The sequence below is a fragment of the Macaca mulatta genome, chromosome 11 (assembly GCF_049350105.2).
Source record: "Macaca mulatta isolate MMU2019108-1 chromosome 11, T2T-MMU8v2.0, whole genome shotgun sequence".
NCBI lineage: Eukaryota > Metazoa > Chordata > Mammalia > Primates > Cercopithecidae > Macaca > Macaca mulatta.
Window position 1 is genome coordinate 129,325,779 of NC_133416.1, and position 16,194 is coordinate 129,341,972.

Consider the following 16,194-nt stretch of genomic DNA (forward strand, 5'->3'; position numbering starts at 1 on the left):
ATGTTATAAAAAGAGTTACTGCCGTGAGAAAATATAAAAAAGTGATGGCTTTTAGAATGTGTATGTGCATATTGACAAGGAAGGAAAGTTGCGGGGTGCAGTGGCTCTCATCTGTAATCCCAGCACTTTGGCAGACCGAGGTGGGAGGATCACTTGAGCTCAGGAGTTTGAGACCAGCCTGGGCAACACAGGCTAGACTTTGTTTCTACTAAAAAAAAAAAAAAAATTACCAGCCAGGGTGGTATGAGCCTGTAGTCCCAGCTACTCAGGAGACTGAGGTGGGAGGATCACTTGAGCCCTTGAGCCCAGGTGATCGAGGCTTCAGTGAGCTGTGTTTGTGCCACCGCATTCCAGCCTGGGCAACCGAGCGAGACCCTGTATTTAAAAAAAAAAAAAAAAAGAATAAGCAGAGTTTTTGAATGTGAGTGGATCCCTTATAAAGCTGCTCAGTTTCAGAATAATACATGATATTAGGTATTTAGATGTTTAAGAGCCAATAAGAGGGATATGAACCAGATGTTGAGAAAACATTTTATCTTGCTTGCTTACTGCAAGCTCTTGTGTCTGAGGTGGAACTTGAGTCGTCTCCTGTAGCATATTCTGCATTTGCTGCCCATGTAACCTGCGCTCAGGGAGCACCTGATGATGAGTTTCCTGCATACTTGCTTCTCTCTTGGTATGATTTGTAGATATTTATTTCTTAAGAGGGCATGCCAAAAGACAAAAACAGAAAATACAAAGTTGAGACGAATGGGCACAAGGAGATTATTCTGTCTGCAGACTTGTTTTTCATAAATGAAAGTACTAAAAAATACTGTCAATTCTCATTGTTGTTGGTAGTTATGTTCTATAAAGTCTCTGCAAACACCAAATTAGCAGATACTAAATTATTGGTCTTAAGGGAAATATAGGGTAGGTTTCTTTGAGCCTCTGGTCACATTTTCACCAACTAACTGATCAATACATAACCTTGTTTTATGTGTATTCATGTTTAAAGACATTTTATTTAATATATAACATTGATTCATTAACATTGAGCTCATGGCCAACAGCACTGTAACTCATGACTTGAACGAAACTCATCTAACCCACCTATTTTCTCCATAAGGCACATCATAGCATTCTTTTGCTCAGGAACACTAGATAGCACTTCAGCACTATGTTTGGGGGTCAATTTAAATACAAAAATCACCAAGAAAAAGCACCCAAAAATGCAAACAACATGGCACTAAATAGACCATGAAAAGGACACTTGTTTATAGTCAGAGCTGAGACAAGAAGGCAGAGCATTGCCCTGCTTGCCCTCAACTGGAAATGTGCATGTTGAGTGAGTAAAATTATTTGTCACACTGCACATGCACTTCAGCAGATGACTGTGAGAGTGCTGCAAGTATTGATTTTTGGATTACAAATCAATTCTTACAAGTAGGTGAATTTGCAAATACAGAATCCACAAATAATGAGCCATTTGAAATGATAAAAATGTGTTGAAACAGTGCTGCTCTTAGAAAGAACTTGGTGCTCTTGTTTGACTAATTATTATTTACTATTCCTCTTGTGTTCAAATCAGAAGAGGTAAACCTTCGGATCTTCTCTGTATTATTAGAGAATTGGGCAGCATAGAGAATAGGGCATTTCTGTGTATAGTGCTTAAATATTTTCTACTGATGGGAAAATACCTTATGATCAAAGGAGACTGGGAGAATTATTTTATGCTATTTTATAACCAGAGCATGCTTTGACTCACAACAGGCATTAGTTTCTTCACCAGTCTCTGAAACCTCCATAAGAGAAATTTAACAGGTATAAACAATGAATAACCACTCTCTCATTTGCTTTAAACAAACAATGTAATTGAACAGAGTACATAACCCTTCACTTGCTCTTAGCAAACCTCCAGAGGTTCAGAACTGCCTGGACCATGGCAATCCACGGGAGATGGTTTTAGTGATTGTTTTCTTTTTCTTTCTCTTTTTCTCACTATATTTCAGCATAACATTATAAAATATCGTGTTGATAAATGCTTTGTTTTATATTTATTACCAACAGTAACTATAACCTTTCTTTTGAAACACAGACCTTCAACAAGCTTGTGGGAAAGTTTAGCCAGTCCATCTTTCACTTGAATTTAACACAAATACTCTCAGCAACAATGGAAGGGAAGCTGGTTGTCTGGGACATACACCGCCCACCCTCATCTGCCTCCACCTTTTTGGGCTTTCCCTATATCAAGCCTTGTAAATTGGTTCATTTGCAGAAAGAGGGCATCACTGTGCTTACTACAATTGATAGGTAATTTTAACTTAATTAAAAGGTAGCTATGGATGATTATAAAAATATTTAAAAATTGTTATGGGAGGTTGGGCATAGTGGCTTACACCTCTAATTTCAGTTCTTTGAGAGGCTGAGGTGGGAGGATCACATGAGGCCAGAAGTTCGAGACTAGCCTGGGCAACACAGTGAGACCCTATCTCTACCAAAAAACAAAAAAGAAAGAGAGATAGGAGGATTGCTTGAGCCCAGGAGTTTGTCAGAGCGAGACTCTCCTGTCTTGAAAAACAAAACAAAACAAAACAAAACCTCTTTTGGATATATATGCATATTTTGTATATGCATAGAGTATTCTGGGGAGAGTCATAATGAACTGGGAAGATTGGTTGCCTCTGAGGAAAAGAACTGAGAACTAAGATCAGGGATCGGGGGTGGATTTACTTCTTTTTATAGTTCCATTTATACTAATTGGATTTTTTAAAAAATCATGAGCATGCATTATGTTAAAAAAAATCTCTTTGTGTTGGTGAAACAAAAAGGAACTAGATTTTTTTCTTCTGTGCTATTTGGATAGATTTTGCATGCAACATTTTACATGCATTAAATGTAAGAAAATAATTTGAATAACTATATTGTTTTTGTCTGATTACAAAATAACATTTACAGTTCGGAGCGGTGGCTCATACCTGTAATCCCAGCACTTTGGGAGGCCGAGGCGGGTGGTCTCAGGAGTTTGAGACCAGCCTAGCCAACATGGTGAAACCCTGTCTCTACTAAAAATATAAAAATTAACCAGGTGTGGCGGCATGCGGCTGTAGTCCCAGCTTCTCAGGAAGCTGAGGCATGAGAATCACTTGAACCCAGAAGGCAGAGGTCGCAGTGAGCCAAGATTTCACCACTGCACTCCAGTCTGGGTGACAGAGCGAGACTCAATCTCAAAACAAAACAAAAATAATATTTACCCATTGTGAGAAGATCAAATGCATCAGAACGTAATAAAATTCACTAACTCTGATTTTGAGTGGCTGTGGGGACTCACAGATGGTCATTAAGTCCTCAATTAGGACAGGGTTCTTATTTCAGCTGGGTCCCTTCCTTACTGAGTGACTTTGAGAAAGGAACTTAATCTTGCTGAGCCTCTATTTCTTCATCTGTAAAATGGGCATAATGGTACTGTTTCTCTCAGAGTGGTTTTATGAGGATTTCACGAGATAGGGATGTAAAACTCTTTGCACATGCTTGGTGCAGGGGAACCCTAGGTAAATGGCAGCCATCATCAGTGTGTGAGAGAAGTTCTCGAAGGTGTGGAGAAAATTGCCTAGTGACAGGGACCCTGCCCATATGGTTAGAGTCACTGGGCCATCTGCTTTCAAAACGCCCATTTGCTTCCATTTGCCTTTTGATGCAGGGGAACAGTGAGGTCTTGACATGGTTTTACAAAGAGAAATGCAAATTGTCACCCTCACTCAGTGGGGTGAGAAGATAGTAGAACTGCAGTTGGCCATGATGCAATCAACCTTTACTCGGTTGGGGGTTAGGATCCAGTGAAGACCAGGCCTGAGTTCTCCAAGTTAATGAAACCCAGTCAGGATCTGTGAGTCCAAGAAGGAAAAGGTCTCTGAAAATACTTGGTCAGTATTGCTGCTTCTGTCCAGCAGAGGGCAGTGGCAGACGTTCAAGCCAATTACTCGGCCCACCTGCCTTGCTTATTAATCAGAAACCTCATTTAACCACTCTGCATATGTAAGAGAAAATCCTCCTCGTCTGCCCCCCGTGATTAGAATTATGTCAAAGTCTTTTTTAAAAAGCCCATTTGGGATGGATCTGAGGACTGGAAATGAAAGCCATTTTGTCACGTGGCACTGCCTTCTGCCGTGATGACTGGATAGGGTTTTATGATCACACTAACAGTAGTGCCTTCCTGTAAAGTGCTAGTGTCCCATTGCCAGCTTGCATGATTTTGGAGGACTGGTGGAGCGATTCTCTCCATGGTCATCTGTAGTTATTTGGGGAGTGTAAATCCTTGTCCACCACCATTGTGTATGGCTGATCTTGGTGGGCAGGGAAGAACCTAGCAGAGAGCATGGACTTTGCTTTAGACATACCTGGGTTCCCTGCATAGTCAAGCTACATGGCCCTGGTAAAATTGCCAGGTATAAATATGCCCCATGCAATATTTGGGATATACTTATGCTAAATTTTTTGTTTGTCTGTCTATTTTGTTTTTTGTGATGCAGTTTTGCTCTTGTCACCCAGGCTGGAGTGCAGTGATGCAATCTTGGCTCACTGCAACCTCTGCCTTCCGTGTTCAAGCAATTCTCCTGCCTCAGCCTCCCGAGTAGCTGGGATTATAGGTGCGCACCACCACACCTGACTAATTTCTGTATTTTTAGTAGAGGCGGGATTTCACCATGTTGGCCAGACTGGTCTCAAAGTCCTGACCTCAGGTGATCCACCCAATTCGGCCTCCCAAAGTGCTGGGATTACAGACATGAGCCACCATGTCCAGCTACACTAAATTTTTTTATACAAATATTCAAACGTAACTGGGTATCTGTATTGTTATCTGCTAAATCTGGCAACACAATGCCCTGAGCAAATTTCTTAACTCTCTGAGCGTTAGTTTCCTAGATGTAAATTGGGATAACAGTAAAATCATTCTCATCGGGCAGTATTAAATTAAGTTTTTGCAATGCCCCAGAATCCAGAGCCTGACATATAATTAGGTATTATATAGATGCTACTTGTTATTATTGCTATTTGCAAAACTGATGTTATTCTCCATTTCAGCTACATTGTCACAGGAGACATTAAGGGTAACATTAAGTTCTATGATCACACCCTGTCTATTGTTAACTGGTACAGTCACTTGAAACTGGGCGCCATAAGAACTCTGTCCTTTTCAAAGACCCCAGCAACCCCTCCTACCGAAAAATCAAACTATCCTCCTGACTGCACTTTAAAAGGTGACCTTTTTGTCGTAAGGTAAGTTGTTAATGAATCTAGTCATTAGAATGGTTGAAAAATGATCACTGTCTTCTTTAGTTTGCATGCAGTGGCAGGTTCGTGTTGTTCCTGGGATATCTCCCTGGCTGATTGTGATAACTATTGGATCATTTAAAAAATTAATGAAACATGACTTTAATATTAAGACTCTTTAGTAACTGGAAGCTGGAAGGTCCTGATCCCTGAGCTCTCACCTCTGTTGAGTCTGGAGTCTTTGGCTGCAGGTTGGTCTCTTTTCTCTAAGCTGAGCTTGTCCTAGCCACTGCGGTTAAAGGCACTGGATAATTAATAGCCATAACATTTCAAGACCGAATTATCTGTGAGTCTGCTTAATTACCCTTGCAGTATTTACAGGCACATCTGTATGTGTGCACCAAACTCCATATTTGCATACACAAATGAATATTTGCATGTGCAGATTAGCTAATTGTACAACTGACTGTCCATCTGCATACTTAATGACTCAATTTACATGGAGAAAAGTGGGCTTTTTCACTTGCAAATGGAGGCTGTTGGGTATTGGTGGTATATTTTTGGAAATGTTGGGTTAATAATGTCACTAAATTACAGACGACAGAGGCGTTTTATGTGCAATTAGAAGCAGAATAGCTGGCATGCCCCATTCCCTGCAAACACTGATATTGTTTGGTCTCTCCTTGGCAAACAGGAATTTTATCATTGGAACATCTGATGCCGCGGTGTACCACTTAACAACAGATGGGACCAAACTTGAGAAGTTATTTGTAGAGCCCAAGGATGCCATTTGTGCCATCTCCTGCCACCCCTATCAACCCCTCATTGCCATCGGGAGCATCTGTGGGATGATCAAAGTGTGGAATTATGAAAACAAACAATATCTTTTCAGCAGGGTTTTTGAGAAGGGGCTTGGAGTCCAGAGTCTGACCTACAACCCGGAAGGTATTTTCATCTTATCAGCCTACCATCGGTTCCACATGGACAGCCCTGAAAGGGATGGATGCACCTGGTCTGGCATAGCTCCAGAAAGTCTCCCCGACTCCAATCCCCAGCAGGCTGGATGAGGCGCCTTCTCTCTGGGGCACCCATGGTGTTCTGGGCCTAGTGCTCTCTGCGCATCTCTGTGCGCTAACCCCAGGAGATCATGCGTTTCGGTTCATTTCTCTGCACAGGAGCTTTGTTGTGTTAGTTGCTGTCTTCTCCACACCCAGAACAAAGCCTGGCACAGACTCAACATCTCTTGAATGAATGTAATCCTTTTCCATCGTTGTTCTCTGGCTTGTCATTTCAGGAGCCCTTCTTGGAGCTGGTTTTACAGAGGGGACAGTTTACATTCTTGATGCAATGTCTTTAGAAAATGAAAGCCCAGAGCCTTTCAAATATTCCAGAACCAGTGTGACTCATATAAGCTTTTCCCATGACTCCCAGTATATGGCAACTGCTGTAAGTATTTTCACGGACACGCATCCAGTGGCTTAGCAATTTTATTTGAAACCAAAAGAGGCCAGACATAGTGGCTAACACCTGTAATCCCAATGATTTGGGAGGCTGAGGTGGGAGGATCATTGGAGGACAGGAGTTCATGACCAGCCTAGGAAACATAGCAGGACCCCATTGCTACAAAAACATTTTTTAAAAATTAGCCAGGCCTTGTGGCACACATCTGTAGCCCCAGTTATCCAGGAGGCTGAGGCGGGAGGACCCCTGGGGACCAGGAGTTTGAGGTTACAGTGAGCTATAAGGCAGTTATGTTGGTCTGTCTTTATGTTGGGAGGGGAAAAGCAGTGGTCTTCACTAAACTCCTGTCCCTTCCAGCGCTCTCCGTCTCCACGCTGGTGCGGCCACTCCTCTGGTTTGTGTACACAATGCTTCTGAAGACAAAGCCATCTCAGCACACTGTGGGCACACACAGTCCAGCCTCTGTGTCCCCTCAGGCCAGGCTCCCACTCTGACCTGGTTCACTCGCAGCCTTCATACCTTTCAAAAACACATGGCTTTTTTATTGTATGTAGCTGGACAAAGAAACGGGAGGACAAAGGCACAAAGAATCAGGCTTTTGCCTTTCCACAGATAGCGAGGGAAGAGTGTAAGACCATAGTGTCACCTTCATACTTTTTCCCTGACTACCTTTTCGGTTTTCTGCTTTTAACTTTAATTTTCTTGTCTGTAAAATGGGCATTAGGCCAGGTGTAGCTCACACCTGTAATCCCAGCACTTTGGGAGGTCGAGGCAGTCAGATTGCTTGAGGCAGGAGTTCGAGACCAGCCTGGGCAACATGGTGAGACCCCATCTCTACAAAAAATAATGAAAAAAAAAAAAAACCAAAAAACTAGCCAGGTATGGTGGTGTGTGCCTGTAGTCCTAGCTACTTAGGAGGCTGAGGCTGGAGGATCTTTTGAGCCCAGAAGACTGAGACTGCAGTGAGCCGTGATCAGGCCACTGCACTCCAGCCTGGGCAACAGATCAAGACTCTTGTCTAAAAAAAAAAAAAAAACAAAACTAAAATGGAAATTGTTTTACTATTTGCTTGAATAGACTAAGATTTTTTTGAAGAAAATATTCTTAGTATTTTTTTTTGATAGGGTCTTGTTGTGTTGCCCAGGCTGAAGTGCAGTGTTACGATCTTGGCTCGCTGCAAACTTCTCCTCCCAGGTTCAAGCAATTCTTGTGTCAGCCTCCCAAGTAGCTAGAATTACAGGTGTGTGCCACCACGCCCAGCTAATTTTTGTATTTTTAGTAGAGATGGGGTTTTGCCATACTGGCCAGGCTGGTCTTGAACTCCTGACCTCAGGTGATCCACCTGCCTCGGCTCCCAAAGTGCTAGGATTACAGGCATGAGCCACCACACCCGGCCCATAATGATGATTCTTAATTTACTAAATGTAAAATGGGATAACTCCTTCTCTTTTGCTCATCTTCAGGATAGAAGTTTTACTGTGGCTGTTTACATGCTAGTGGTCAGAAACGGACAGAGGGTCTGGGAGTACTTAGCAAGACTTCGTTCTCATCGCAAAAGCATCCGAAGTCTCCTGTTTGGGGTTTACCTGGACAGCAATGAGCCTAGACTGCTGAGCCTTGGGGCAGACAGGCTCTTGGTGAGCTATTTACTTTTCGTTGACCTGGTCACCAGGACTGTGTCTCACTCTTGTGACATCCCTGGCATATTGCATAGAGCCAGGCGCACAGTATGTGTGTTTGTTGGAGAAAATGAGTGCACAGTGAAGGATCACAAACCTCTCCAGGTTGGCATTTTGCCTTAACGTGCCTGGGACACCACCTGGGGATTCCTGTTCTGGACAAGGAGGCCTCCGGGCAGCAACAAGTCAGAAGGCGGGGAGTTCCCCACAGCGTGGAAAGCAGCCGCCCTCGCCTCCCAGTGTGCATGGGGAGGGCCGACACTCACTAACACTGTCTTCGTGTCCAGCAGTTGGGGCCAGGCTGCTACCTAAATATGAAAACTAGGAGACGTTGTGAGATAAGAGGAAAAGGTAGGGACAGTGGCAAATGCGATATTACAGGGTCAGGTGAAATGGATTCAAAATCAACCAGTCAGTGTATCTGTCTGTTTTTCCTTCCTTCCTCCCTCCCTCCTTTCCTCTCCCCATCTCTCCCTCCCTCCCTTCCTTCCCTCCCTTTCTTCTTCCCTCCCTCCCCCACCCCTCCCTTCTGTCTCTTGCCTTCCTTCCTTTATTCAGTTTATCCATTCATTCATCCGTCTGTCCATCCATCCATCTGTCCATCCATCCATCCGTCCATCCACCCACCCACCCACCCATCCATCCATCCAACCATCCAACCATCCATCCATCCATCTATTCTGCCCTGCCCACGAAAACATACCTGTATGGACCCAGTTCAGCGGCTGCTGATTTGCGATTGCCAAGTGCTGGGCTGAGATTTAGATGAATTAGTTCCTAAGATAATAAGTGACACAGTATAACAGAACTGTAAGATGTTAGGTGTGGGAGTCAGCTGGATCTAAATGTGAATTTTTGAATTTTTTCTTTGCCACTTTTTAGCTATGTGACCTTGGATAAGCCACTCTGACCATCCTTGAACATCTGTTTTCTCATCTGTAAAATGGGCACAACAGTACTGCTTTGCAGGGAAGTTCTGAGGATGCCATGACAGATGTTTTTGGAGCACTCAGCTCATTGTCTTCCGGATAGTGAATTCTCATTACTGATGACTTAGTGTCGGTTCTAGGCAAGTCTTCTGTTAGGAGACCTGATACCATATCCTGGAGAACAGCACTGTTGCTGATAATTATAAAGGCTGTCACCCAAGAGCTAGGGGCTCTTTAGCTGAGCCTTTAATTTGGCTCGGTCCTCATGTGTGTCCATCTGGGCTCCTCTGCAGATAGAGTATGATCTTCTCAGGAGCTACAAAGACTGCCTGGAAGTCCTGGACATTCACCACACAGACCAGGGCTGCTATCCCACCTGCATGGTCTGGTACCCACCACTCACCAGGGAACTCTTCCTGCTTATTTGCAACAGTGGCTACAAAGTGAAGCTTTTTAATTCTACCACCAAAATGTGCAGGTAAGCACCCGCAGCTTCCCACTGCAGGGGGTGTGGATCGAGTTCTCTGCGCCCAGCCTGTTTCAAGTCTCTATGCAGGGACCTGCAAGCAGCTTGGCTACTATCATCATCCTCTTCGCTTTGCAGAGGAGGAAACTGAGGCACAGATAACGTAAGTAATTCTCACCAAGGTCATGTGGCCCTGCATGGAGGTGAGATGTGCAGAATCCAGGAAGGACACAGACCTGGGGCCCTGGGAAGGTTGCTGATGCTGTCTCCTGTTCTCCTCTCGTTAGGAAAAACATAGTTTTACCCAGCTACTAACAATCGTTTGATTTTTTCTTATTCTTGGGTCTCAAAGGAGTTGTAACTTTAATTGCTAGCACTCCTTTGTTTACACCCTGTGTGAGCCAGGTACTGTTTTAGGTGCTGAAGACAAGGATGAAAACAAAACGGTTTCCATCACTGTGTAGTTTACATGTTGGTGGGGGGCAGGTGATGCAATAGTGTGAACAAGTAGCCAGGTAGTAGGTAGGTGGTAATCAGGTCTGTGCAAAGAAAAAAAAAAGGAAAAGGCAGGATGAAAAGATGGGGAGGCAGAGAAGGCCTTGGAGAGCAGGGGACATCTGAGCATCTGAACAGAGACTTGAAGAAAGCGAGGGGCTGCCGCCCGGTTGGAAGAAAAACAGTGGATCAGCAAGGGCCGATGAGTGAAGGTGGGGGGCGTCTAGGGTTTGGGAAATGCTGCGAAGGCTGGCGAGGCCAGAGTGGAATGGGCAAAGAGGGGGTGTGGGAGAGCAAGTCAGAGGTGCGGGCTGGTGCCTGGCACACGGCACCCTGGAGACTCCGGCTCTTTCCCAGGTAAGACGAGAGCTAGTGGAGGGTTTTGAGCAGAGGAATGACATGTTCTGATTGATTCTTTACAATGATGTCTGGTTTCTGTATAGAGAGCAGACTCTGGGGCGCAAAGGTAGAAGCAAGATTGGGGAAACTGATGTGACAGCTGATGGCGGCTTGGCCCTGAGGGCAGAAGGGAGGGTCAGATTCTGGATGTGTCCTGCTGGCAAAACAAAATGGAGGGAAAAGGAGGTGTGAGGGAAGACACCTCTCGAAGCCATTAGAATGGACTGGGCCTTTAAAGAGATGAGGAGGGCAACAGAAGGAGAGCTTCGAGATACACCGGGGCTCAGACTGCACAAGGCAAGCTTCACAAATGCCTGCTTGGCATTCGGGTCGGAATCCACGAATCAGGCTCTGGAGTGTGGAGGTCCTGGGAGAGGCTGGGCTGGAGTCAGGAGCACAGGATGGTTGAAGGCATGAAACGGGGAAGACACTAGCGGGGGAGCAGGGCGTCCGCATCCGGGGAGCAGGGCATCCACCGCCCAGCATCCTAGAGCGGCGTCTCCTCCCTCCTGACACCATCCTGCGCATGCCCGTGGGCCCCTGTGCTTCGGCCCCTGTGAGCCGTCACAACAAACACCGTCATCCCGTTCCCTCGTCCACAGCCCTGCTAAGTATTCTCCCACTGAAGAAGTTGGAAGGGAGAATGTTTCAGTGATCCACCACAGCCACCACCACTGCCACTGCCACTGCCACCACCACCGGAAGAAGGAAGTCAGGGAACTGACCGCAGCTGGCTCAGGCTTGAGGACTATCATGGTTTTGAAATGTATCTCAGATAAGACAGGTCCTCAAAAGGCCAGGACTACCTGGGATGTTTTGTTGTCGTTGTTGTTGTTTTAAACTGTTCTTTCCCAGAAGGCACAAGAAAAAATGACTGAGAAATGCCATGTTTTATGGTAGAGAGAGAAATCCAGGACAATTTTCTTAAGCGATTAAAACACTCGAAAGCATGTGTGAAGAGGAGCGTTAGAAAGACTTCAGAGTCATTGCGCATAGTTTTTAATGAACACATACTTTTTGGACAAAGAATATCTCTGGGATATGCGCAGTCCTAAGACACTGAACTGGCAGAGCTGGAGAATGAGGGCTGGCAGACCTCGGGCCGGAAGTTCCTGCTAATGGTCATTCACTGGAGGAAGGAGGCAGGAGGGACTTTTAGACACAGAGTTGGGAGCTTCTGCCTATTGATCAATCTGAAATTAGCATAAAGCAGCTTAAAAAATTTATCAAGGTGATACTCACGTAACATAAAATGAACCATTTGAAAGTGAACAGTTCAGCTGAGCACGGTGGCGAACGCCTGTAATCCCAGCACTTTGGGAGGGACCGAGGTGGGTGGATCACCTGAGGTCAGGAGTTCGAGACCAGCCTGGCCAACATGGTGAAACCTCATCTCTACTAAAAATACAAAATTAGCCGGGCATGGTGGCAGGCGGCCTGTAATCCCAGCTACTCTGGAGGCTGAAGCAGGAGAATCACTTGAACCCGGGAGGTGGAGTTTGCAGTGAGGCGGGATTGCACCAACCACTTTACTCCAGCCTGGGTGACAGAGCAAGACTCTGTCTTAAAAAAAAAAAAAAAAAAAAGAAACAGTTCCATGGCATTTAGTACTCACAGTGCTGTGTAACCCCCACTCTAGCTTCAGAGCATTTCCATCATTCTAGAATAAAAGCCCTTGAATAAAGCATCTTTTAAGCTGTAGGAATAAGGAAGCCTCATAACCGTGGCTTAATTGGGAAGGAATTGTCTTTTCATGATAAATCCAAAAGAATTTAAAAATGCATTTAAAAAATATTTGAAAGAACATGAAAAGGCAGTTCACAGGAAAAGGCCAATAAACCTATGAGCAGATGCTCACTAGCATGTCAAAGATGCAAATGAAAACAAGATATCATTTTTTCACCAATCAGATTAGCAAAGATAAAAATGATTGATAGTGCTTAGCGTTGGCAAGAGGCTAGGGAAACGGGCACTCTCATCCGCTGCTGGGGGCGGGTGTGAATCAGTGTAACCTTTTGGGAAAGCAATTTGTCACCCTCTATTAAATTTTATCATATCTTCTGACTTCTAGGAATGTAGCCCACAGAAGTACTCACACAGTATGCCAAGACATAAGTAAAAGGATGTCTTGTTTGAAAATATTTTTAAAAATGGAAACAATCCAAATGCCCATTAATAGGGGATTAGTTAAACGATGGCTTGTCAGTACACTGGAACACGATGCTGCTTTTAGAAAAGAAAAAAAGAGAAAGAGTAAGACAGCTCTCTGTGTAATGACATGGAAATATCTCAAAGATGTAATATGAGATAAAGCAAATTATCAATGAAACATGAATAGCATAATTCTATTTTTATATAAAATTATAATTACAAAAGAAATTCTTGAGTCATATACACCAAACTATTACTCATGATTATCTTGGGATAGGGTGCAGCAATGTGGAGATATAGATTTTCTCCTTCTTCTTCTTCTTTTTTTTTTTTTTTTTTGAGACAGGGTCTCACTCTGTTGCCCAGGCTGGAGTGCAGTGGCATGATCTCGGCTCACTGGGTCACTGCAACCTCGACCTCCCAGGCTCAAACAATGCTCCCACCTCAGCCTCAGGCCACCAAGCCAGGCTAATTTTTCGTAGAGACAGGAAACTACTGTATTGCCCAGGCTGGACTCGAACTCCTAACCCCAAGCAATCCTCCCACCTTAGCCTCCCACAGTGCTGGGATTATGGGCATCAGCCACTGTGTTCTGCCCAGGACCAGAGTCTTAAAACCTATGTTGAGATTTATGGAATTTTAAAAACTCAACTATTCTCTTCGCTTCGCTTCTCTTTTCTCTTTTCTTTTCCTTCTTCCTTTCGATGGAGTCTTGCTCTGTCGCCCAAGATGAAGTGCAGTAGCATGATTTCACCTCACTACAACCTCCACCTCCCAGATTCAAGCGATTCTCATGCCTCAGCCTCCTGAGTAGCTGGGACTACAGGTGCGCACCACTACACCTGGCTGATTTTTTTTTTTTAGTAGAGACGGTGTTTCACCATGTTGGCCAGGCTTGTCTTGAACTCCTGACCTCAGTTGATCCGCCTGCCTTGGCCTCCCAAGGTACTGGGATTACAGGCGTGAGCCACCATGCCCCATCCATGACCAAAGAGTCTTTTTTTTTTTTTTTTTGAGACGGAGTCTCACTTTGTCACCTAAGCTGGAGTGCAGTGGCGCAATCTTGGCTCACTGCAACCTCCACCTCCTGAGTTCAAGTGATTTTCCTGTCTCAACCTCCCGAGTAGCTGGGATTGCAGGCGCCCGCCACCATGTCTAGCTAATTTTTGTATTTTTAGTAGAGACAGAGTTTCACCATATTGGCCAGGCTGGTCTCAAACTCCTGATCTTGTGATCTGCCTGCCTCGGCCTCCCAAAGTGCTGGGATTACAGGCGTGAGCCACTGCGCCCAGCCTGACCAAAGAATCTTAAAACCTATGTTGAGATTTGTGGAATTTAAAAAACTCTTTCTCTTTTTGCCTTCAGAAAGACGCTTATGGGGCCAGCTTATGGTTCCCCTATTGAGCAAACACAAATCCTCCCAGTGAGAAGCATGGCAGAGCTACAGAAACGCTACTTGGTGTTTATTAACAGAGACAAGGTAACAGCACTCTCTTCTCCAGCTCTGGGAGTTGACTCTGTGTGTCATGAGCAGCAGTCATTACCGAAGATCACGAGACTCAGAGAGTTCTGGGTTTACAGCCAAGCCCAACTGCTTCCACCCCGGTCAGCTGTGATACTGAAAATTGCCGTTGATGAGTTAGGAAGACTCTTGGGAGACATTTCTGAGCAGAGTTACTGCATTTTCTATATTCCCAGTGAAGATACATGGGCCACCAAAGGATTTTCCTTCTTATTTATTTATGTGGAAAAACTCTTATAAAAATATGCAAATTGGCTGGGCGCAGTGGCTCACACCTGTAATCCCAGCACTTCCAGCGCTTTGGGAGGCTGAGGCGGGTGGATCACGAGGTCAGGAGATCAAGACCATCCTGGCTAACATGGTGAAACCCCGTCTCTACTAAAAATACAAAAAAAATTAGCCGGGCATGGTGGCACATGCCTGTAGTCCCAGCTACTCGGGAGGCTGAGGCAGGAGAATGGCGTGAGCCTGGGAGGCGGAGCTTGCAGTGAGCCGAGATTGCGCCACTGTACTCCAGCCTGGACGACAGAGCAAGACTCCGTCTGAAAAAAAAAAAAATGCAAATTAGTTGCACTTCATTGTACGTTTAATGAATAATCTACACTGAAAAGTGTAAAGTGGGGCCGGGCGCGGTGTAATCCTGTAATTCCAGCACTTCGGGAGGCCAAGGCGGGTGGATCATGAGGTCAGGAGATCAAGACCATCCTGGCTAACACGGTGAAACCCCATCTCTACTAAAAATACAAAAAATTAGCCGGGCGTGTTGGCGGGCGCCTGTAGTCCCAGCTACTTGGGAGGCTGAGGCAGGAGAATGGCGTGAACCGGGAGGCGGAGCTTGCAGTGAACCGAGATTGCGCCACTGCACTCCAGCCTGGGCGACAAAGCCAGACTCTGTCTCAAAAAAAAAGTGTAAAGTCATAGGTTGTGAGATTTATTCTGGAAAACCCGGGACAACTGACCATGAAGGCAGGGAGGAAAGCTTCCCTTCTGTGTATCTGTTAGAGCTGTGTGAGGGGCCCCTACCAGGGCTGGTGTGTGTGGATGCCCAGCTACATTATATGTGGCTCTCACCCTCAGAGATGGGTCCAGACACACAGGTCCTTCTGGCACACAGATCTGGAGGTGACATGTGAATGTGCCAGGCCTCTCGGGCCCAGCTACCTGAGTCTGAATATCCAATTATGTGTTCCTTTCTAGGTTGGACTTCAGATCTTACCAGTTGACGGCAATCCACATAAGACATCTGCTATTGTTTGTCACCCAAACGGGGTGGCTGGCATGGCCATTTCCTATGATGGCCGCTACGCCTTCACCGCAGGAGGGCACGATCGCTCTGTGGTGCAGTGGAAAATCACCTTAAGGTACACGACGGGGCGAGAAGGAAGGTACCAAGTGTAAACTCTGTTTCACTCAGCGACAGTGATAGACACTGAACCCTACTGTGTGCCAGGTACTGTGCTAGGATGTCACAGGGCCTGGCCCTCAGGTTGCTCCCCGGTGGCATGGCTCACATTACTCTGCAGACGGGGGTTACTGTCCTGTTCCATGGACCAATGGTGTTTGCAGTTCAGGCAATGTGACAGCACCTTGGGGTCACCCCTGCTCCCTCAAATGCTTCTCCCTCTGCTCTGCATAGCCACACCTGCTAGAAAGATCTAGGCTGACCCTCCAAAGCATGCACTATGGAAATAGTAAGAGGATCATTTGACGTGGGTATTTTCGGCTCCTCCTCTCACCCTCCCTGCTCTGAACAGAGAACCTCTGCCTGAGGCGAGGCTGGAGAATTCTAGAGTTGAACATTGGAGAGTATGTGGACTTTGAGGTGAAAGGGGTAATATGAGT

At 45.4% G+C, this 16,194-nt stretch overlaps 1 protein-coding gene across 10 annotated transcripts in view; it reads left to right on the forward strand.

Moving 5' to 3' along the window:
• The window catches only part of CFAP251 (cilia and flagella associated protein 251), an 85,281-nt gene that overhangs the window by 34,881 nt on the left and 34,206 nt on the right, over window positions 1-16,194 (forward strand). For 7 of the 10 annotated variants that reach the window (XM_077955482.1, XM_028830013.2, XM_077955488.1 and 4 more), the window contains 8 exons: window positions 2,078-2,292; window positions 5,062-5,256; window positions 5,945-6,195; window positions 6,545-6,696; window positions 8,175-8,348; window positions 9,613-9,797; window positions 14,196-14,310; window positions 15,550-15,713. In XM_077955482.1, coding sequence (XP_077811608.1) covers window positions 2,078-2,292; window positions 5,062-5,256; window positions 5,945-6,195; window positions 6,545-6,696; window positions 8,175-8,348; window positions 9,613-9,797; window positions 14,196-14,310; window positions 15,550-15,713 — 1,451 coding nt within the window. The remainder of the gene's footprint in view (window positions 1-2,077; window positions 2,293-5,061; window positions 5,257-5,944; window positions 6,196-6,544; window positions 6,697-8,174; window positions 8,349-9,612; window positions 9,798-14,195; window positions 14,311-15,549; window positions 15,714-16,194) is intronic. The other 3 variants (XM_077955485.1, XM_077955486.1, XM_077955490.1) reach the window with 1 other exon arrangement.